The sequence below is a fragment of the Cnephaeus nilssonii genome, assembly GCF_951640355.1.
Source record: "Cnephaeus nilssonii genome assembly, chromosome: 22".
Classification (NCBI taxonomy): Eukaryota; Metazoa; Chordata; class Mammalia; order Chiroptera; family Vespertilionidae; genus Cnephaeus; species Cnephaeus nilssonii.
The window spans coordinates 24,681,487-24,704,329 of record NC_137093.1 but is presented as its reverse complement, the minus strand read 5'-3'; the positions used below and the strand labels follow the sequence as shown (position 1 = coordinate 24,704,329).

At 37.9% G+C, this 22,843-nt stretch overlaps 1 protein-coding gene across 6 annotated transcripts in view; it reads left to right on the top strand.

Moving 5' to 3' along the window:
* The window catches only part of TTC28 (tetratricopeptide repeat domain 28), a 389,347-nt gene that overhangs the window by 129,419 nt on the left and 237,085 nt on the right, over window positions 1–22,843 (top strand). The window contains exon 1 of one of the 6 annotated variants that reach the window (XM_079763231.1): window positions 249–5,829. The exons of the other annotated variants lie outside the window; for them this stretch is intronic. Within the exon in view, the coding sequence (XP_079619357.1) occupies window positions 5,710–5,829 (120 nt within the window). The 5' untranslated portion in view covers window positions 249–5,709. Of the gene's footprint in view, window positions 1–248; window positions 5,830–22,843 lie in introns of those variants that run through there. 6 annotated transcript variants of the gene reach the window in all.

The window sequence follows — 22,843 nt, the reverse complement described above, 5'->3', positions numbered from 1 at the left end:
AAGGGAGAGAAAGGTGAACTGGTAAAATTGTGGATGTCTTCTTGTAAAAAAAAAAAAAAGGGATTTGAACTGGGCTTGGATTGCAATATTTTGTCAGACATACTGGAGGAGAAAAGTATTTTTGGTAGATGTGGAGCAAAGAATAGATGTAGGAAAATGCTGACTGCGATCAGAAATAGTGACTAGAGATGTGATGTGGGTGGAGTATAGTTTGCATGGGGGCTAGTGGATGGGTGTGTTTAGTAAAAGATAAAGTTGGAAAACTAGGTTGGAGCCAAATTGTGGAAGTATTTGGATACCAGACTGAAGAATTTGATTTACTGTATATATAGTGAAAAGCCTGTTAAAGTTTTGAGCCAGGGAATACATGATCAGAGTTTGGAAAAGAAAAAACAACAACACTTCATAACAATTGAGTGCCTGCTTATGTACAACTGCTACTAACATTACATGCTTTATATTCTTATTTTATTTACTCCTCATAATAGTCCTTAAAAGTAGTTATTATGTGTATGGAGGCAGTATGTGGAAACTCTCTGTACCTTCTGCTCAATCTGGCTATGAACCTAAAATTGTTTAAAAAAATAAAGTCTATAAATTTTTTAAACTAAGTTTTATCTTCATTTACAAGTGTGCAAATTGAAACCCTGAAAATTTCAAATGATTTGTTCAAGATCATATAGCTGGAAATTTACTGCTCAAGCAAAGTCTATACCTGCCCATTTTTAAAGTTTGTCATCTTTCCACTTAGGACGTGCATTAAACGAGATTGAATGCTGAAAGAGCAATAGTAAGCCTGTTGTAGAACATAGATGATGAGGAGCTGAACTGGCAGCGATAATGGAAATGGAGAGATGTAAAGAAGTGTTATGGATGATTTGAAAGAACTTAGAGCCTAATGGGAAGAAGGTAGTGAGAGAGAGGAAGTATTAAAGATACCCATTTAACTGGGAGAATATCTTCATTTGGTCACTAAATATTTAATGCATATTTACTATATATCTGATACTTATTAGGGCAATGGGGATTCAGAACTGAACAAAATAAAGTCCCTGCTTTCAAGGAGTTTATATTCTAGTGTGCTCTGACTCGGAATCAAACTAGTGACCTCTTAGTTCCTAAGTTGGTGCTCAACCATTGAGCAACCCAGGCCAGACAATAATTAAGATTTTTAAGTTGAAGGTATTTGCACTGTGATAAGGGTTTGTCTATTGTGCATTCTAGCTCGCTTCTTCGTTTGCTCATTTACTTGTGTTGGGTAGCTGATGAACTTAGGAGCACTTACCAAAGGTCAGGTCCATAGGTAATCTGTGAGAGATTCAAGTCTCTTCTGTTATCTATACTTTGAAGACAGCACAAGGTGAATATCGTATTTACTGTGTCTCATTTATCTCAGAAACAGCTTTGGAATTCTAGGAAATACACAACTAATGCTTTGGAGAAAGCAGCTCAAACCTCTTGCCAAGCCTAATAGAGAGTCATAAAATGCCTTGGTAGAGTTGTCGTAATTGTTACTATGATGCTGTAGATTAATATATTCATATTTGTATCTTGAGGGAAAATGCAGAGAATTTACTTAAATTTGACATTTGGTTGGTTTGGATGATGGCTTGCTTTATTTCTTTTGATAGCTTGGGTCATACTAACAGTCACGCTTCCTCATGACTGCTGCGATCATCCCTTAATACAGCTCATGTTGCTAGTTACAATAGAATAATTAAGTTCTTCTATTGGTCTGGGCTGCTTCCACAGTGCTTACGTTTCAGCTGCCAATCTGAATGTTGGGCTGGCTATATGCTGGTGTCCATTTTATTCTTTAGCTAAGTAATGAAGAATAGATACTTTCTCATTCAGTGCCTTCTGCCAGTGCATGTCACATATATCTCAGAGTAGCATGGAGATCACAGGGATACTTAGTTTTTAATCTAATATATTGAGGTATCAGAGAAATATATTTTTTGAAATATAAATAGAATATAATTTTTAAGGAAAAAAACAGTCTTTAAATCTCGCAGTTTTCTTTGGCAGAAGAATAATATTAACATCTGGTTACCAAACTGTGGTACCCTTAAGAGAATAGGAGGTGTCCAATTTCCAATAAAATATTGGATTAAGTGACTTCACTTGAGTTTTTATTATTTTAAAGTACATTTTAAAACCTCTATTCTCCCTGTAATTTGCAGTGTGCATTTATTTGCAAGCAGTGATTTTAGTTTACATGATGAATCACTCTCTTTACCAACATTTGAAGGATACCACAAAAAAAATATTGTCAGAATGAAAATGCCAGGTTACCAAAATGCAGCAGACAGGAAGGCACCATTTACTATTAAGGCAGCTCCATCTTTGAATCCTTGTTTTGGAAGGGAGAGAACTGATACCAGTGGGCACGTCTTGTACATATTTTAATCTCCTTTAGGTTTGTAATATGCCTTTAATAAGATAGGCTCATTCATTCTACACAACAATCTGCTGAATTAAGAAGGGCAGATATTGTAATTTCTATTGCACTGGTTAGGAATCTTAGAGGTTTATGAGTTGCCTAAGACCACATAGCCAGTCAGTGGTAGAGCTGGGACCAGACCCCAAATTTCTCATCCCTAGTCTATTCCACTGGATCTCCTGATGCTTTGATTTTTGGTGAATTGGATGGTAGATCTCTAAGAAACTTTAATGGTTCATTTTTCTAGTTAGTTCAACCTTCTCACCTAACATTCTCTTTCAACAATTGCCAATCTAGTGCATATATGTTTCTAATCCCAAGGTGAATATTGCCCCACTGTCCCACGCATGTAACAAATGCTAGCAGAGACATGGAACAAGTGTTGATTTCCGAGGATCCAGAGAAGTTGTGAGTCATGTAAATTTTCCCACTGACATACAGGGAAAGCCAGGACCGGAGCACTCATTTGTAAAAATGAGGATAATAGTACATTCTTCTTAGGCTTGTTGTGAGGATTAAATGCATTATCAGATAATCCATGTGTAAAGTATTTAGAACAGTACCTGACACAGAGTAGCTGATCAATAAATATTAGTTTCAATTTCATGCATTTCTACTCTATAAAATTGCCTCTCCAGGTTAAAGTGGGTAAGAACATTAAGCATGAAATACATGGATCTCATGGACAGGAGTAGTAGAGAAGAAAGCATGTTTTTTTTTTTATGGAAATTTAAGCAATAAGTTATTACTCTTATTTATTGTTAATCCTCACCCAAAGATATTATTTCCATTGATTTTTAGAGAGAGTGGAAGGGAGGGGGAGAAACTGGAACATCGATGTGAAAGAAACACATAAAGAAACACATAGAATGGTTGCCTCCCACACATGCCCCCACCTGGGGCCGGCGTTCGAGCCAGCAACCGAGGTACGTGCCCTTGACTGGAATCGAACCTGTGACCCTTCAGTCCGAAGGCCGACAAGCTAATGACTGAGCCAAACCGGCTAGGGCAAATTATTACTCTTTAGCAGAAGGGATTGATTATAAGTGACTGGATTTCATACAACATGTTCCTTATTCTTAGCTCCTCTGATAGTTCTTATGTATGTGGATCCCCACAGTTGTTGGGTTAGTTTTGGGATTTGTTTTACTGTCTGTCACATGTGTCACAACTTTGGGAAGGAGCCTTTTAAAAACATTGGTTTTAGGGAGAGGAAGGAGAGAGGAAGAGAGGAGAGGAGAGAAGAGAGAAACATTGATGTAAGGGAGAAACATCCATCAGCTGCCTCCTGACACATGCCCCAACCAGGAATTGAACCCGCCACTTTTTTTTTGGCTGATTATATCTTTTAAAAAAAATTCTTTATTGTTGAAAGTATTACATATGTTTCCTTTTCCCCCCATTGACCTCTTCCCGCCCACTCCCACCACCCAGGATAGGCCCTCACCCCCTTACTGTCTGTGTCCATTGCTTAGTGTAGGAGACGATGTTTCAACCAACTGAGCCATACCGGCCAGGGTGGGAAGGAAGCATTTTTTATTATTTTGTGTAGATCATGATTTTTATACTGTTCCAGCAGTGTTTAATGACCTTATTCTCCCATATACTCCTGTCTAAAACAAACAGAACAAAATTGCTTTTCTCTTCTCTAAGTTAGATCTAAATGTGTTCACTTTGTACTTAATTCACTTATATTAACAGTGGCAATTTAAGTCTTGTTGGAAGTGTTATGCAAACCATGCTTCTTTTTTTTTTAAAAAAAACTTTATTTTGAAATAATTTTGAACTTACAGAAAAGTTGCAAAAACAGAATAGAGTTTCTATAAACCATTCAAATAGCATTCTTTAATGTTAGCATTTTGAATAAGCAAACTAATAAATTAACACAGGTACAATACTATTAACTAAATTACAGCCCATACACATTTCACTGTTTTTTTCACTAAAGTCCCTGTTTTGCTCTAGTATACAATCCAGGATCCCGCATTGCACTTAATTGTGATATCTCCTTAAGTTGCTTCTAATATGTGACTTGTCTTCATCTTTGTCAGTCTTTCCTTTAACATTTTTTTTGGTAATGAAAGTCTGCTGATGATAAATTCTTTCAGCTTTAAAAACACTCTTTATTTTTAATTGTGGTAAAATACACATAACAAAATTTACCATTGCAACCATCTCAAGTATACAGTTCTGTAGTGTTACATGCATTCACATTATTGTGCAGCCAATCTCCAGAATTCTTTTCATCTTGCAAACTGAAACTCTATACCCATTAAACAACAATTCTCCATTCCTGCCTCCCCCAATTCCCTGCCAACCACCATTCTTCTTCCTGTCTCTGAATTTGACAAATAAATACCTCATATGAGTGGAATCATATTGTAGTTGTCTTTTTGTGACAGGTTTATTCACTTAGCATAATGTTCTGAAGGTTCATATTTTGCATGAACCTGTGTATCAAAGTTTTCCTTCCCTTTATGGCAGGATAATATTCCATTGTACGTGTATACCTCATTTGTTTATTCATACATCTGTTGATAGAAACCTGGTTGCTTTTACCTATTGGCTATTGTGGGTAATGGTGCTATGAACATAGGTGTAAAATACCTGTTCAAGTCCTTGCTTTAAGTCAGCGATGGGCAACCTTTTGAGCTTGGTGTATCAAACTTCGCCAAAAAACTGAGCATAACTCGGGTAGTGTGTCACTTTGAGGAAAAAACATTATTTTGCAAATGTTTCATTCTCAGGAGCAGCAAATGTTTCATCCTCAGCATGCGGCCGCCTCAGAATTGAACCTGGGACCTTTCAGTGCTGACACGCGTGTCATAGGTTCGCCATCACTGCTTTAAGTTCTTTTTGTTACGTACCCAGAAGTGGAATTGCTGGTTATTCTATTTTTAATTTTTTGAGGAGCCACAATACTATTTTCCGTATCAGCTTTTATATGTCTGAAGATATCTCTTTTTTTTGCTATGATGTTTGAAAGATATTTTCATTAAGTCTAGAGATTTCTTTCAGAGATTTAAAGATGTTGCTCCACTTGTCTCTCTTGTATTGTTTCCACTGAGAAGCTTGCTGTCATTCTTAGATTTGTTCCTGTGTAAAAGCTTGATTTTCCTTGGCTGCTTTTAAGATCTTTTCTTTATTAATGTATTGAAGAAATTGATCATGATGTGCCTTGTTGTCGTTTTTATTGTATAGTTTTTATTTTAAAGATAATAGTTTTTATTAAACTTGGAAAATTTTCAGTTCTTATTTCTAGAGATATGTTTTCCTGCCCTCTCCTCTCTTCTCCTTTGGAGACTCCAATTTACACATCCATTCGGCTGCTTGAAGTTGTTCACAGAACCCACTGGTGTTTTATTGCAACACTGTTGTTTCAATTGGTATGTTTTCAAATTCACTAATATTTTTTTTTAGTTCTAATTTGCTGTCAATCCCATTTTCTGCATTTTATTATCTGAGATATTATGTTTTTGTCTCTAGACTTCTGATTTGTAACTTTTTAGAAATATCTTCCAGGTCTCTCTTTGTCATGGTCATATTTTCCTGAACATATGGAATATTATCTATAATAATAAAAGCATAATATGTGAATTAGACCGGACGTCCTTCCAGACATCCTTCTGGATGACCTTCTGGACAAAGCTGGGGCTGCAGCCGTGGGATCCAGGCAGTCGCTGCGGCTGCGAAGGCCTACTCTTGCACGAATGTCGTGCATCGGGCCTCTAGTATTATTATAATAACTCTTTTAATATTCTGCTAGTCTGTGTCATTTTTGAATAGCATGAACCCGTATATCAAAGTTTCCTCTGGTTTCTATTAATTTATTATTCTCCTCACGTTGGGTTATATTTTGCCTGATAACTTTGGATTGGAGGGCAGACATGGTGAATTTTACTTTGTTGGATGCTAGGTATTCTCGTATTTACAAAGTGTTTAAACTTTGATGTGGAGCTTTGTTGCTGTAAAATTACTTGGAAATAGATGGATCCTTTTGAGGCTTGCTGTTCACATTTGTTAGGTGGACCAGAGCAGCCTTTCAACGAGGCTAATTTGCCTTCCTATTGAGGCTGTCGTCTTCAGAATACTCCATGTCTGATGTGTGGTGAGGCTTTGTCCTTCTGGCCGGTGAGAAGACGATTTATTCATGGCTCTGTGAGCTCTGGAGAGTGTTTCCCCTGCTTCTTTCTGGTGGTTCCTCCCCCAGCCTGGGATAGTGTTACCATTCGGATGCACTGATCAGTTCTCAGATGGATATTTGGGATGGGAGGACCCTCTGAAGATAATCCATGATTTTCTCCCAGTGCAGCTCTCCCCTCTCAGTATGCTGCCCTGTGAATTCTACCCACCAGAGTCTCCTTGAGCTCCCTCTCTGTCTGCCAACTAGCCAGGCTGCTGGGCTCTTCTTGAGTTCCCTTTCCCATAGCTGCAGCCCACAGCTCTGTGCAGTGAGTGAGCTTGGGCACTCAGAGGCCTTACCTCCTTCTTTCTCCTCTCCCGGGGATCACTGTTCTTTGCTACCTCTGGTCCAATGTCTGAAAACTGCTATTTCTGGTATGCTTCCCTCCAGTTTTTTTAGTTGTTTAAGTTAGATAAATTAAATTAGATAAATAAGTCTTGTTCTTGTTACTCCATCTTGCCTGGAGGCAGAATTTGAGCAAGTTATTTAATCTCCTATGTTCTAGTTTACTCATCTATAAAAGGAAGATAATTATGGATTTGTGAGGATTGAATAAGATAATAGACATAAAGTACTTAGTACAGTTCCTGGCACATACTAAGTGCTCAGTAAATGTTAGTTGTTATTATTATTGGCACCAAAAAGGGGAGCGAATGGCTTGAACCAGTCTGGGAAATTAGGAACGTGAGCGGTTCTTTTTATTTGGACTCACTTTCTCTGCTTTGTAAGTATTAAAGAACAAGAGCTATTAGTGGAAGTGTTTTCCTCCCTCCCCTTCCATCCTGGCCCCTTCCCTATTTATTTATTATTTTTCTTTACCAGGCCTAAAACATCATTCTTAATCCTCTAATCAGTTTAGAGTATTAACCCCCCCCCCCTTTTTTTAAAAAGTCAGAATATATAGCGATTAGGAGAGCACAGTAGGCAGAGTCAGACTTGAATTGAAATCCTTGCTTACCCTTTTACTAATCTGCAGTTTAATTTATTCTGCCTGCCTAATCCTCAATTGCCTTATTTGTAAAATGGGGCACCACATACTTCATATGGCTGTTGGGAGAATTAGCTAAGTTAATGTACGTAAAGCCCTTTAGCACAGTGCCTGTCACATGGTTAGGACTTAGTTTTACTAATAGTAAAGTTCACACCAGAGATCTAAAATTGAAATGACCATATTTAATTCCAATTTTCTAGGCCATGGTTTCCTTTTAGTGGCCTTTTCTTTGTAATATACAACGTAATAATATTTGTATATCACTTTATAGATTACAGAATATATTCACATATATTATCTTATTAGGTGCTTGAATCTTTGTCTCTATATTCCAATGAAGAACCTAAGTTTGAATGAAGATAAGCAATGAACTCACAGCCATACGGTTAGTAAATGAGAGAGCCACAACTAGAGAGTGATGAGAGAATTGTTTAAGTGTTCTTTGTACTAGTTATGTGGCTTCCAAGTGAAACATTTTACTTGTATCTAGATTTACATACTATAATGTCAACAATGGGTTTTATATTCTTTTAGGGCAAGGATCATGAAGTATCTTATTATTTTTATTTTGCTTAGTGGCCAGCATTCAACATAGAGATATTTTTACATGATATCTGTGGAAAAAAAAAACATAATTTTTTTTTTTTGCTGTTTACTCCCTGCAAATAAGAGTGATTATTGAGTAAACAATACATATTTGTGTAGGATACTATTAAATGGTAATTCTTCAAAATGTAGATGTATAATACAGTCTTGAGAGATTTTAATTTTGAAAGCAAATATCTTCTATGTAGGTATATTTACTGAATTTTCCTTTCAGGATAAAGCTTTTCTAGAATCACATTAAAAAGGAGCTATTATTTGCCAATTTCATGAAAATTATAGTAATTCCTTTAGTAATTCCATTTATAGATCAAATGTCTTGGACTAAATATGATTACTTACAGCTAAATCTTATCAAAACAATAAGCTCAAAATAACTTCTATGGAATTTTTAAAAATTAAATCATTATTGTTGATTTCAATGGAATTTAAAGCAAAAAGAGAGGCAGGATGTTTCAAATAATGGATGTTTCCTATTGTTTCTTTTGAAAAATAGTTCTAATTTTGAAAAATGTTTATGTTCCGACATGTTGCTTTCAGAATAACAAAACAAAACAAAGAGCACCTTCAACTTTTATTTCATGGTTCTTGCCTACATTTTTGTATCTTTACAGGGAGAAAATTTTCTTTGGGGTTGTTAATTATATGTTACTAGAGGCCCGGTGTACGAAATTCGTGCACAAGTAGGGTCCCTATGCCAGTTGGGGCCTGTGGGCTGGGGGCAGCTCTTGCATTTAGTGTCTTCCCCCTGGTGGTTAGTGCATGTCATAGCAACCGGTGGTTCTGCCAGTCGTTCCGTTCAGTCTATTTGCATATTAGGCTTTTATTATATAGGATATCACCATGGCCTATTTGGGGTAATTGATTTTTTCCTTTTACTTCCCTAGTATTAGAATAGTTGTATTATTTATTTATTTAAATATGTTTTTATTGATTTCTTTTAGAAAGAGAAGGAGAGGGATAGAGATAGAAACCTTAATGAGAGAGAAATATCAAAGATCAGCTGCTTCCTACACACCCCCTATGGGAATGGAGCCCACAACCTGGGATTGTGCCATAAGTGGGGAATTGAACCAGTGACCTCTTGGTTCATGGGTCGACACTCAACTCACTGAGCAACACTGGCTGGGCTTATTTATTTATTTATTTATTTATTTATTTATTTATTATTTATTGATTTTAGAGAGAAGACAGGGAGGGAGGGAAAGAGAATCATGAATTTGTTGTTCCACTTATTTACGCATTCATTGGTTGATTCTTGTACTTGACCTGACCAGAGATCGAACCGACAACCATGGCAAATTGGGACAACACTCTAACCAACTGAGCTACCTGGCCAGGGCCAATAGTTGTATTCTTTTAAGGAGGCTATTTTGATAATTTTTTTTTTAAATTTATACTGCTTACAGATCTAGGCAGAGGGTTGCTACCATGTTCAGAAGCATCATCCTGTAAACTAAGTATACTTATTTGGTAGTAGTCTTATTTATTTCAGTAGCTACTGGCCGTATATTACCCTAGCTAATAAATCTACATTCGGTGGTCCTCGCTCTCATAATTAAAATACCTAGTGAGTGCAGATGTTAATCAGTGGTCTTTTGGAAGATGTGATTGGCATCTACAGACTAGTGTTTTTCATCCTCTGTTCTCCAATGGAAGGATTCTGTCAATAGCCCTCTAATGCCCTAGCGTGCTAAGTGTTACTATATAAATAAAGCAGTCTGAGCATTTGGGATCCTCTTGATTTGCTCATCTTTTACAAAACATTAGATGCTTATAAGCAAGAAAACCTTTGTGTACCATATAAAGGAAGGGCTTCAAAAAGGGTCTGAAGGTTTAAAATGAAAGTCAAACTCTGAGTTGTTTTTTTTTAATTGTAAAATAGGAATAAAAAATTGCCTTATATTTTGATCTTTTCTGTATGTTGAACATCGGGCACAATACTGGCATTTAGGTGCTTGATAAATATTTGTTATTAAAGGATTCAGTAAATAATGTGAAGGTCGTTACATAGTGTAACGTTATCTTTGGGGATGAGCTCACTAATATCTAATGTTCTCATATTCTCTCTCTTACTTGCTGTGAGTGCTCTTCTACCCTGCTTTATGATATTCTTCACCCCTCAGCCCTTTGCTGTATATTAGAATAAAGAGGGGTTCAGCCAAATGCAAACTTCAGCTAGAAACATAGACTGTTCTGGAAGGGAATTAGCTAACCCACATTTTACCAGTGAAGGCATTTCTAGTTTTGAAAGTGGCTTGTGCAATGTCACTTGGTCAGTCAGTGTGTGGTCTACATTTCTGTTCTCCTGACTTCAGTGTTTATTCCCTATAGCACAAATCTTGCTGCTTTTCACATTTTAGATGTTTGCTACTAGGACATGTTGGCAGGGGTGAGGGGTCACTGAGATTGATTGAGAGGAAAAGGGAAGGAGAAAGAGAAGGAAAAGCTGACCATCAGCATCCAAGAGTCCCCCTCCTGGTCCTTCTGTTAGGAATAGTAATTGTTTCTACCCAGGGCATAGAACAAAGAGTATAATCTTGGGAAAAATAGACATTGGTGTCTTATACTTTCTTTAATGAATGATAAATAGGACAACCCATGAACAATAGGGATGTGGGGAGAGAAAGTGGCAGCTGGCAGAGGATTCAGGGACTATGGCTGGAACTCTAGGGAGAGAAAAAACATTGCCATGTGGGTGAGTGAAATGCTGGAATTTCAAAATGGCCGTAATTTTACACTGAAAATCCTGTAATTACATGCTTGGCTGTTTAATAAAAACATCCTGTAGTGAAATTACTATATATTTACGCTGTATCTAAAGTGCAGAATATCTTAAATGCACATGTTGTCATGGGATGGGTCCTACATCCTAAATTTTTTGAAAAAAGAAATTAGATGTTTTTAGTAGCAGCTGTTCACTAGTTTTCCAACTAGAATGATCAATTCAGAGTTACCTGATTAAATCTATTATTTGTCAGTTTTGAGGGTTTCCTCCTTTCTGAACTCTTGAAAGAAAATTTCTACTGAAACAAATGGTTGTATATTAATTACTTAGATGTGAACTACTTATGAAATACACTGGTAGCAGGGTGGTTAGGTTGCGTCTACATGTCTGCATTCAGCCTATTTGGCCTGTGATGGAAATTTTCTAAGTTATGGAACCTTGGACTTTGCATACAGGAGCAACCATTTGACTGCTTTAATGATAGTTAAAGTGATGCTGAGTAAATAGAGTTAACTGTAGTAGTGCCTAAATCATCTGGGGATGTTCTTAAAAACACAGATTCTGATTTGGCAGATTTGGGACAATACCTGAGTTTCTGCCTTCTAGCCAATTCTCAGGTGGTACTAATGTTTCTGGGTCAAGGACAGCATTGGATGACAAGGGTTTAGTATTGTTTCACTGTCTTACTCTCCTCCTCTCTGTAGTTCTGTCTTTTTTTTTTCTCACTGGAGGATATTTTTTCTATTGATTTTAGAGAGAGTGGAAGGGAGAGGAGAGGGGGAGAGAGAAAAGAGAGAAACATTGATGTGAGAGAGCCACATCAATTGGTTGCCTCCAACAAGTGCCCCAACCGGAGTGGGAAACCTGCAACCCAGATAGGTAACCTTGATGGGCATTGAACTAGCGACCCATTGGTTCAAGGGCCAATGCTCTAACCACTGAAAAACACCGGCCAGGGCAATTCTATCTTTCTTGAGCGGAGAGTCTCTCCATCTCTTTCTCTTTCAGCTCTCAGCTTCTATCATTGTTTCGGCCTTACCTTTTCTGTGTATCTGCCTTCTTTTCTCTCTGCTTCTCTCTGTTTTCTCCTTCTCTGCATTCCTTCTATTTCCTCTTTCTGACAACCTGCCTGTCTGCTTATCTCCTTTTTTCAGCCTTCTCTCTCTTACATGTGAGTGCTGGTGCCCACATAACACACATTATTGAGCACATTGTCAGTTACAATGTAGGCCACAGAAATGGTCAATAAAAATGGTTTCCATTATTTAATGTTAATGATGTAGTTCCCATTTTTAGTCTAAGCTAAAGCCTTCTTTCTCCCTGATCTCAGAGATAATGAAAAAATGCCAAGGGATAGTGTGTCTGAATTTTTATTCACCAATGGGATTCTGGACACTGAGACATCCTCCTAGAGGTGAACATGGTTCCCTCATAAGGATTAGAAAAGCACATAAATCTCCTAGGCTAGTTTGGGCATTACAGAAGGTACAATGGTAATTCAGAATCCAGCAACCTTAGCTGGTAAGCTGGATTCCACCCCCTAAAATAATCACAACCCTTCAAGTGGTCATAGTTCCTACAGCTATATAAGTACTTGCCCCCAAGATTTAGTCCTGCTGGAGTTCAGACCTGTTAGCTAGTAATTTTGAACTATTTACTTAAACCTTGTATATTTAGATTGTAAAATAAAAGAGTTTAACTAGATGGTCTCCAATGTTCCTTTTAGCTATGATATTCTATGATTTAAAAAATCATTAGGTAAAGAACATTTCATATATGGGCTGTTAATTTGTTCAAATGACTGGATCATTTTCCCATCAAAATATAAGTCCCCCCCACCCCTATAAAATGGGGCTAGACTTTATGTTATGAGTTTGATTTTGAAGATTAATCAATATATTTATTTCTCAATGATCTCTGATAATATAGGTCATGGGTAATATAAGCAAAATATCATTTTTATTTACTTTAGAACACATTATTTAATTACAACAGAATTTTCTTCCTGGTTGGTTTGCTTGGGCTGCTATTAGACACGGTTTGTACTTGTGGAGCTATCACTGTTGGACATAATAGCTGACACTAGGTAATCTGAATCCTAAAAGCCCAGATGAGTATCTTTTACTTTTTGGTGCTCTGCATACTCTCTATTTATTATCACTAAACAGAAGTACAACTAATAACTGTTTTACATGATATCATGGCTCTTGGAAACATCCATTGTATTTTATTTTGATTTGGGTGGAGAAGAAATGTTACAAAGTAGAATGAATAGGGTCTTGAAGAGCTGAATTTCTTTTATATCTGAGTTGTTGTTTTTTTCTATACTTGTTAGATGCAGTACTCATATACTGATGCTGGTTTGAAGGTCCCTTGGATTCAACATCTCAAAGTTTCACATATATGTTTTCTGTCAAATTATTTAATTTGCTAGGTGATTATGTATCTTCTGAGATAAAACTTTTGATTTTTTTCAGGGAAATGTTTGGGTCAATATATAAATGTAAAGGTAGTGATAATGCAGGTTGGTATGTGCAGTCATTGATATCACAATGAAGGTTCAGATTGTTGGGGAATATTAGATTGGATGAGGTGTAGAATAGCCTTTGTGTAAAATATTCATTTATTCCTCACAACAGGTTATCTTGCCTTAAAGAAATACAATATGTAGAAAGTCAAAGTTTAACTGAAGAGAAATTAGTGAGGGGGCTAGTTACAGAGGTTTGGGTAGGGTTAAAGAAACTGAAAAAGGGTAGTGATATATCTGAACTTACATCCCTGGGAAGCTGTCACCACCTCCCCTAGGCCAGGAGAAAAAGAGGGAACAGTGTTATTGAAGCCTGATAAGAGGTGGCATTGTCGAAGAGCTATGTGATAGAAGCTATGGCTGCAGAGGAATGAAGGCAGGGAAATAGTCACAGTGAGGCAGAGAGGGAGCTGAGGGGTTGTGACAGAGGGATCAGGAATAAATACTCTGATACCTCTCTCCTCTTGCATACTGATTTTGCCATTTGCTGAGCTCAACCTGAAGCCAGGGGTAAGGGAGCATAGTTGTCTATAGAGGTTGGCTGGATCATAGAGGAGATATATGTTTAACTTTTAAAGGAACTGCCAAGCTGTTTTTAAAAAGATTGTTTTATTTTACATTCTCACTGTCAATTTATGAGAGTTCTAGTTTCTCTACATCCTTGCCAACACTTGGTCCATCTTTTTAATTTTAGTTATTTTAATTGGTGCATAGTGGTATCTTAATAAGGTTTTAATTTCTCTATGACTGATAATACTGAACATCTTTTCATGTGCTTATTTGCCATCCTTATATCTTCTTTGGTCAAGTGTTTAAATCTTGTAGTACCATTTTCCCCCCATTGGGTTGGTTGTTATTGTTGAGTTTTTAAAAAATATATTTTTATTGATTTCAGAGAGGAAGGGAGAGGGAGAGAGAGAGAGAGAAACATCAATGATGAGAGAGAATCATTAATTGGCTGCCTCCTACATGCCCCCGACTAGGGATCAAGCCCGCAACCCGGGCATGTGCCCTGTCTGGGAATTGAAATGTGACCTCCAGGTTCATAGGTCAATGCTCAACCACTGAGCCACACCGCCCAGCTTGTTTCTTAAAATTCTTAATCCTGATGAAAGTGATTTAATTAGAAATGTTTGTGGGATCTAATTTTGGTACTGTTTTTACATTGTGTTACTCAGTAATGTTTGGCAGTATTTCTAATAGACTAATAAATTAAAATTGAAGAGAGAAGTGATTAGAAGTAATACACAGACAAATGTGTGTGTGTGTGTGTGTGCGTGTGTGTGTGTGTGTTAATATCCACACATAGATTTTTTTCTTGTTTATGAGAATGGACTTCACCAAAGAGAATAAGATTTGTGTTCTTCCAGCATTTGCAGAAACAGCCTCTAAACAGAAATCCTGAGCCCATTAGCACTAATGAAAAGAGTCACCCAAAGAAATAAGGTGGCTATCTTGTATTTGCACATATGTTCTCATGTATGTTTTCTGCTACAAAGAGTTTCCCAAAGCTTGCCTCTGTGTTTTCAGGTTCATGTACCATTTTCTTGGTAGCTAAGCTGTTAGGAATGACATTTATGTTTCATAGCTATCAATCATTTCATGACCTTATTTTCTAATATTGAATATCACCTAAATAAATCTATCACATCAGAGTTGTTCATGTGTGCTGATGGTATTGAAAGAAGATTAATGTTTCTGAGTTTCAGATTTAATATCTCTGTCTTCGTTAGAAGGGTAGCCATGTACCCAGCTTTGAGAATGTTGGACTTTGTTTTCAAACAAACAAAAAAATAGGTGTAGTACAGAGGATTTTTAGGGCAATGAAATTATTGTGTATGATATTATGATGGTGAATGCACATCATTATACATTTGTCCAAACCTATGCAATGTATAATACCTAGAGTGAACCCTAATGTAAACTATGGATTTTGTATGGTAATGATGTGTCATTGTAGATTCATCAGTTGCAACAAATGTACCACTCGGTGGGTGATGTTGATAATGGGGGGAAACTATGTGTGCATGGGAGTATATAGGAAATCTCTGTACCTTTCTCTCAATTTTGCTATCATCCTAAAACTGCTCTTTTTAAAAACGAACAAGCATAAGAAAATATGTTTAAAAAATGCCATCCCAATGTATATTTTACTAGTGTTTAGAAAATAGTAATTTCATGTGAAAATATTATGATTCTAAATGTTCGAAACCAGCTTTATTGCACTCTATCAAGTAAGAAGTCCCCATGGCACTTTGTTCACAGTGTTCTGCTCAGGGTCCCAGAGGATACAGGCTTAGTTAAGTAGGTAGGATTCTAGCACATAACACTGTCTCTCTTCTTTGCGTCTAAGCAGGCCCCCCACTTAAAAAAAAATCCTCATCAGAGATGTTTTCACTGATTTTAGAGAGAGGGAAGAGAGAAGGAGAGAGAGGGGGATAGGGAGAGAGAGAGAGGAACATCGATGTATGAGAGAAACATCGCATTGGTTGCCTCTTGACTGGGGATTGAACCCCCAACCTAGGTATGTGTCATGACTGGGAATTGGTGCACAGGATAATGCTGCAACCAACTGAGCTACACCAGCCAGGGCAAAGCAGCCTCCCCCCGCCCCCTTTTTAATCTGTTTATATATTGCACTTCTAGCTAAGATTTTGTTTGAAGAAAGATATTGGATGCTTTGTGGTGATGATGATGTTGGGGGCGGGAGAAGAGAGGCAAAGAATAAGAGAAGGAGGAGGAGGAGGGAGGGAGGAAAAGCGGAAGGGAGGATGGAGGAAAGAAAGAGGAGAAGTAAATGTTTTGAATTAAGGATCAGATGTTTTAGAAGCAGACCTGACTCTGCTAGTTCCATGTCATCTTGGGCAAGTGACTGGGCCTTGATTTTTGTCTTTTGTAAATGGGAAGGTACACAGTATCTCTGTATCCTGTGCATTGCTTGGAATAGGGGCAACCTGAGCATACACAGGTTAGAGTTCTCTGCCCTGGCTCTGCCAGTATTATACCCTGGGGGCCAAATGGTCTCATGAAGAAATATGGCAGCTTGACATTGATAGGAGGCCACTCCATTGTCGTACAATTTCCATCTGGACTGAATGGCACCCCCTATGCCAGTCTGTCGTGATTTATAAACATAGTTTTTCTGGTGGCCAAAGTGTGTTTGCTTGCTGGTTGGTAGGTGACATGTGGACTTATCATGAACCAGGTTCTGTTTCTTGGGACCTGACTTTTTACTATATGTTACTTGACAGGCAGGTGAATGTGATTGGATCCAGAATGAATTTTCCCCCAAATGATTTAGGCACTAAGAATAACTGTGAAGCATACACAGAAGCCCTTAGTTTCTAACTCCAATAAATGTGTCTTATATGAATATAGATTATTGAATTCTGACTGGGAGCTCTTTTCCTTAACCCTACCACTAAACCAAATTTGCTTGATCAATTCAGAATCTGATTTGAGAGGTTATGAAGGACAAAGGTTATTGTTTAAATGGTGAGGTACATGATCATAGTCAAACAAACAAATTTTTTTTCCTGATATTATCCTGATATGACAGTCACTGGGAAGAGATTTTAAAAATAGTCTTTTAGACTTCTTTCCTTTGCTTACTATTTATTTATTTATTTATTTATTTATTTATTTATTTATTTTTGGTTAATCCTCACCTGAGGATATTTTTCCATTGATTTTTAGAGAGAGTGGAAGGAAGGGGGAGAGACAGAGAGAAACATTGATGTGAGGGAGACACATTGATTGGTTGCTCCCGCACTCACCTGGACCAGGGCTGGGGATGGAGCCTGCAACCTAGGTACATGTCCTTGACCAGAATTGAATCCAGGACCCTTCAGTCCACGGGCCAGTGCTCTATCCACTGAGCAAAACTGGCCAGGGCTCTTTTGCTTACTAGTTGATTTTAGTCATTCCAATCTATATTCTAGGATTCAGTTCATAGGCTCAAACCTGTTAGTAGTTAAAATTATACCAAACTGTTTTTATTCTTGCAGTGGGGTGTTCTTACTAATTAACTAATCTGATTATTAGAAGTATTATTGTGATCTTAGGAATTGATTTTGTTATACAGCTCAGTAATTTCTAGTTTACAGGCATCAGAGTACTTCTCAAGTAAGATCCTGTGCCATTTTACTTCGAGAAGTGTAGACAGGAGATGTGAAGGCCACATAGCAGGAGGGAGAGCAGCACAGTAAACAAGGATGCAGTCAAGAATAAGGATTTATTGGGAACTGAATCGAAGCTGCAAGCGAGGAAGGTCAGGATGCATAATAGTGGCCCTCATTCATCCACTGCCTGCAGCTCCTCCATCTTGGCCAGTGGGCACATTGGTAACTCAGGCTGGAGGCAGACACTTACTTCAAAATAATAAGTTCCTTGGCATGAAATGTTTCATCTACTGCGTAGGAGAATAAATTTTGTGATATATGAGGATATTATTGGCTTAAGACAAGGCTTTCTTTCCTAATTGGAGGTGCTTTGTGGGCCCACTATTAGCATAGCAGCTGATTCCTCTCATGCTGCACTGCAAATTGCTGATTAACTGCTTTTATGTATGCAGAGCTGACAAGTTGCCTCATTTAGGAACGAACACCAGTGCTCTATGGAACTAGTCAGAAGTTCAAATTGACATTTAGAAATTGTAAACCCACAGACTTCATGACAAGTAATGCTGTCAATTTAAATTATAGCATTTCTACCTAGAGATAGGATAAAAGAGCTAGCAATATAACCTGTGACCAGTGTATTAGAGACAGATTCTGCTCTAGTGAGCTGAGAGATTGTGCTATTTGGATCTAACATTCAGTTGCACTTCTTTTTGCTTGGATATTTTCTGGGTGATCAGGCAGTGTGAAGGGTTGACACTGTGAATGGTTGTAACAAGTGCATATTAGTTCAACAACAACAACAAAAAGCTCGATTCTTGCTTTCAGGGGAGAATTTTGAGTACTGAATTAGGAAACGAATGAGTTGAGAGTTCAATTCTCAGAGTACTTTATGTTAACACTAGAGGCCCAGTGCATGAAATTCGTGCATGGGTAGGGTCCCTAGGCCTGGCCTGTGATCAGGGCTGTCAGGTTCCCCGCCTCCTCCTTCCTTCCCTCCCTTAGTGCACCACCGCTGGTCACCCACCATGTTCTGCGCCACCCCCTGATGGTCAGTGCACGTCATAGCGAGCAGTCGAACTCCTGGTCTTCTGGTCGAATTCCCGAGGGGACACTTTGCATATTAGCCTTTTATATATATAGATGAGGAAGGTTAGCAATAATTTCACTAACCAGAAAGGTTGAATTATATAAAGTATGTGGAAGGAGGGTAAGGAAGAGTTATGCTGAAGAAAAAGCTCCCTCCTTGATTTTGGTATCTCCCTATTATCCTGTTATAACTATCTATCTCACATTTTATGCATTTACCCCCAACTAAATCAAGGAACAAGCTCCCCTGTAATGAAAGTATATTGTAATGCAGAATAGCATGGTCTCACCTGCTGGCTCTGGAGTCCTTCGTGACCCATTGCTGGTGATTCGGAGTGGGGGAGGGGTGTGGTCCAGATTGGTGAGTGAAGGTACATACTGGATGGGGGAAAATACTAAATACCTGTTACCTTTTTGTTTTCCTTTTTTAGTCTACATGTTTACACAAAGCTATTGAATTTTAGGATGTAAAAAATCAATTGAAATTTTAAAAATGTGACTGGAATTGACAGAAATAATTTCTGCCTAATGACTAAACCAGTAGCTTATGTGGAGAAACGGTCACTATTCTAGCCCCTCCCATCTGCCCTTACTTAGGAAGCACGTTACACTGGAAAGAATCCTGGATATGGAGTCAGGAGGGATGGCTCTAACACCTGCTCTTCCATGCCTCGGGCAATGCATTTTACCTTCTGAGTCAGTTTTTTTCATCTGTAAAATGTGGATACATATTTATCTCTTTATATAGGTTTATTGTGAGGCTATAAATGAAATTGGAACTCTTTTGTGAACTAGGATGTTTTAGGCAGATGTAAGGTGGTGTTATGATTATTGTGTAGTATAGCCAGGAGCGGCTTCCAATGCAGTTACACAGGATCCCATGCTCAGAAGGAGGGCCTGTGATTGGAGTTTAATGCTGTGTGGTCCTTGTCTTGAAATTCTGAATAGCTGTATCTTTCAATTTGTGAAGCCACATGGGGCAATGGAGCATATGCTGGGGGCATGGAGCCGCTATGATCCAGCCTTTTGCCACTTACTTCCCTGGGACAAAGTCTGAGCAGGCCACCCCCCTGCCGCTGCCCAGAGACTCTCTCCCCCCCCCCACCCCCCGCAGAGACTTGGGTGTGGGCACAGGAGGAGTGGGATTTGGTGTGTCTCCTACATACCAAGTCATGGGTGGTGCCTATGAGAATATGCATTGCTCCATGAGCATCCTCATGTCTTACAATATTAAGTAGCAAAAAAACAAAACAAAACCACAAACACCATACATTTTTTTAGAGAGAGACCACGGAAAATCTCTTTTCCTGTTTTTAAACAAGAGGACTCATATTTTCATTTTGCACTGGTCTCCACAAATTATGCGGCTGCCCTACAAAGTATGTAACCAGGCCCGAGTATACTAATTTTCTAATTTTGCCCTTCAGAGCCCCAGGATTTCTCAGGGCCCCCAAGGGATAGGTAATAGTGACTTTGACAAGAGCAGTTTGGTAGGGGTGGAGTAGGGAGTAGCCAGATAGGAGTGTATAGAAGAGTGAGTGAAAGGTGAAGCAATTGAAACAAACTTGTTCAAAAGACTCACATAAAGAGTAGGGAAGAGGGTGGTAACTGGACCAGGAGATAAAATACTGGGAAGGGTTCTTTATTATTATTTTTATTTAAAGAGAACTGAGCATATTAAAATGTTAACAAGATGAAGTTAGTTGAGAGGGTGAAATTAAATGAATTTAATTTCCAGTATATTTACTGAAAATTTGTCATGTAGTTTTTCTGTACATTCTTGAACCGATATTTAAAAGTTTTCATTTTCAAAGAACAGAAGGTGCCTTATATTCTATTCTTTATACCCAAATAAGAGGAGGGCAGTGTGAGCCCCCTTAATGTGGCTCAGGGCCATTCATATTTGGCTGTCTTTTCAGCTGTCATGGACTGGTGTTGGAGCAGAAGGCCACACAATCCCTTCTTCGTGACTCAGTCGTACAGCCGGGTGATCTTCTGCCCTGCACAATGTGTTGGGGTGTGAGATCTGTTGGGGCTTTGAATACTGAGCCGTGCAGCATGCTGGGGCAGCTGTCATATTGGCTCCTTTAGGTATCGGGGATAGCTTTTGGCAGTGATTACTATTCTTTTACTCCCTGGGGAATTGAAATGAATTGGCTCCTGCTTGAAGAGAATTTTTAACAAAATTTGAAAGTACAGTAGTCCCCACTTATCTGTGGTTTTGCTTTCCACGGTTTTAGTTACTGTCAACCTCAGTCTGAAAATATTAAATGAAAAATGCCAGAAATAAACAATTGATAAGTTTAGAATTGCATGTCGTTCTGAATAGTGTGATGTATCTCTCGCCCTTGATCTAGGACGTGAATCATTCCTTTGTCCGTGGTATCCAGGTTGTGTGTGCTACCTGCCTGTTAGTAACTTTGTAACTGTCTTGGCTATCAGATCAGTAAATATATATTTTGAGAAAGAGAGAGACCACAGTCACATAAATTTTAAATTTGTATATTGTTATAATTCTATTTTATTATGAGTTATTGTTAATCTCTTACTGTGCCTAATATATAATTAGACTTCATCATATGTATGTATATATAGGAAAAAACTTAGTATATATAAGTTCAGTACTATCTGTGGTTTTAGGCATCCACTGTGGGCTTTGGAACATATCCCTGTAGTGGATAGGAGTATTTTGGATTACTATATTTTTATTTTATCTATAAAATAGGAATAATAATCACTATCTCACAAATTGTTGAGAGAATTAAATGAAAACACAATTCTTAAAATCTTCCTGTAGTTGCCAATATATATGACAGTACAAAATACACTTGGTTGACTTATAATACTTTTAAAAACTCATCCTCTATGTGTATAGTGAGACTGTGATGCAATGAAATTGATCGTTGTGTGTAACTTTTAGGAGTGCCTTATTATTTTAAAGCTATATCACTATAGAATCATAGAGTGATTAAGATGATGACTTTTGGAAGCAGACACACCTTTGCTTGAATCCTGGCTCTGTCATTCACTACTTGTGTGACTTTGGGCTATTTACTTCTCTTTGAGACTCGGTTTCCTGACCTGTAAAGTGAAAATAATAACAGGGTTGTTATGAAAATTAAATGTAATGACATACCAGGATTTTAGCACAATGTCAGCTACACTTAAATACTCAGATAGTAAGATAGCTTAAAAAAAATGAGGCTAATGTTGTTTCTTTCTAATGGGCTCTCCTTTTAGGTAGATGTTGGATAATGGAAGAGTGGGCAGCTGGTGGTCTGTGTTCTTCCATCTTTGCCTCTAACAAGCTGTATGATTGAAGATGGTTCTGGGCTGGAATTTTCCCACTTGTGAAATAAGGTGTCTTCTAGCTTATAATTCTTTAGTTATATATTTCTCTCATTTTTCTATCTCTTCTGGAACCCTGGTTAAATGTGTTTTGAACTACTTATTCCATTTATTCCATCTTCCTTGTCTCAACTTCTTTATCCTATACTTATCTCCCATCTTTTCTGCATTTTGGGTGATTTCCTTGTGTTATTCTTTCTAGTCATTAATTACCAGCTCTGTATTGTCCAGACTACCTATTAAGGTTCCCTGTTCCATGTGAGTGAGGTACCCCCTCTTTTATTTCTAGAATTTTTATTTGATTCCTTTAAAAATAAAAATGCCTGGTCATTTTTTATACTCACTTTTTTTCTTTTACCTTATTCTCTTCCTTTATCTCCTTCAACATTTTAAATGTAGTTGTTTTTAAGTTTCTTTTAGTCTGTTAAGTTATATCTTATTCTTGTGGTGCAAATTCTTCCATCTACATCACCACTCTGGGTGGAATTTTTCCAGTCCCTGTTTCACGGGCAGACCTTGGCAACTGTTGGTTTTATTCAGATAGTTCATGTCCACTGAGCAGCGTGCTTGAGGCCTGCAGCCTGCTCACTGCTCACTGAGATGGCATCAGCACATCCCTCCAGCCGCTGAACCCTATGGATTGACTCCAATACTCACTCTTCCTGGAGCTTTATTGGCTTCAGCTCCTGCTCACCACTGTCTTTATTTCCTCTTTGTTTCTAGCACTTTGGGGGATTTCCATTCTTTGAACCTGAGCTCAAGCATGTAACCTAAAATAATTTCCATATATTCTGCCCATTCTTTGTGTTCAGA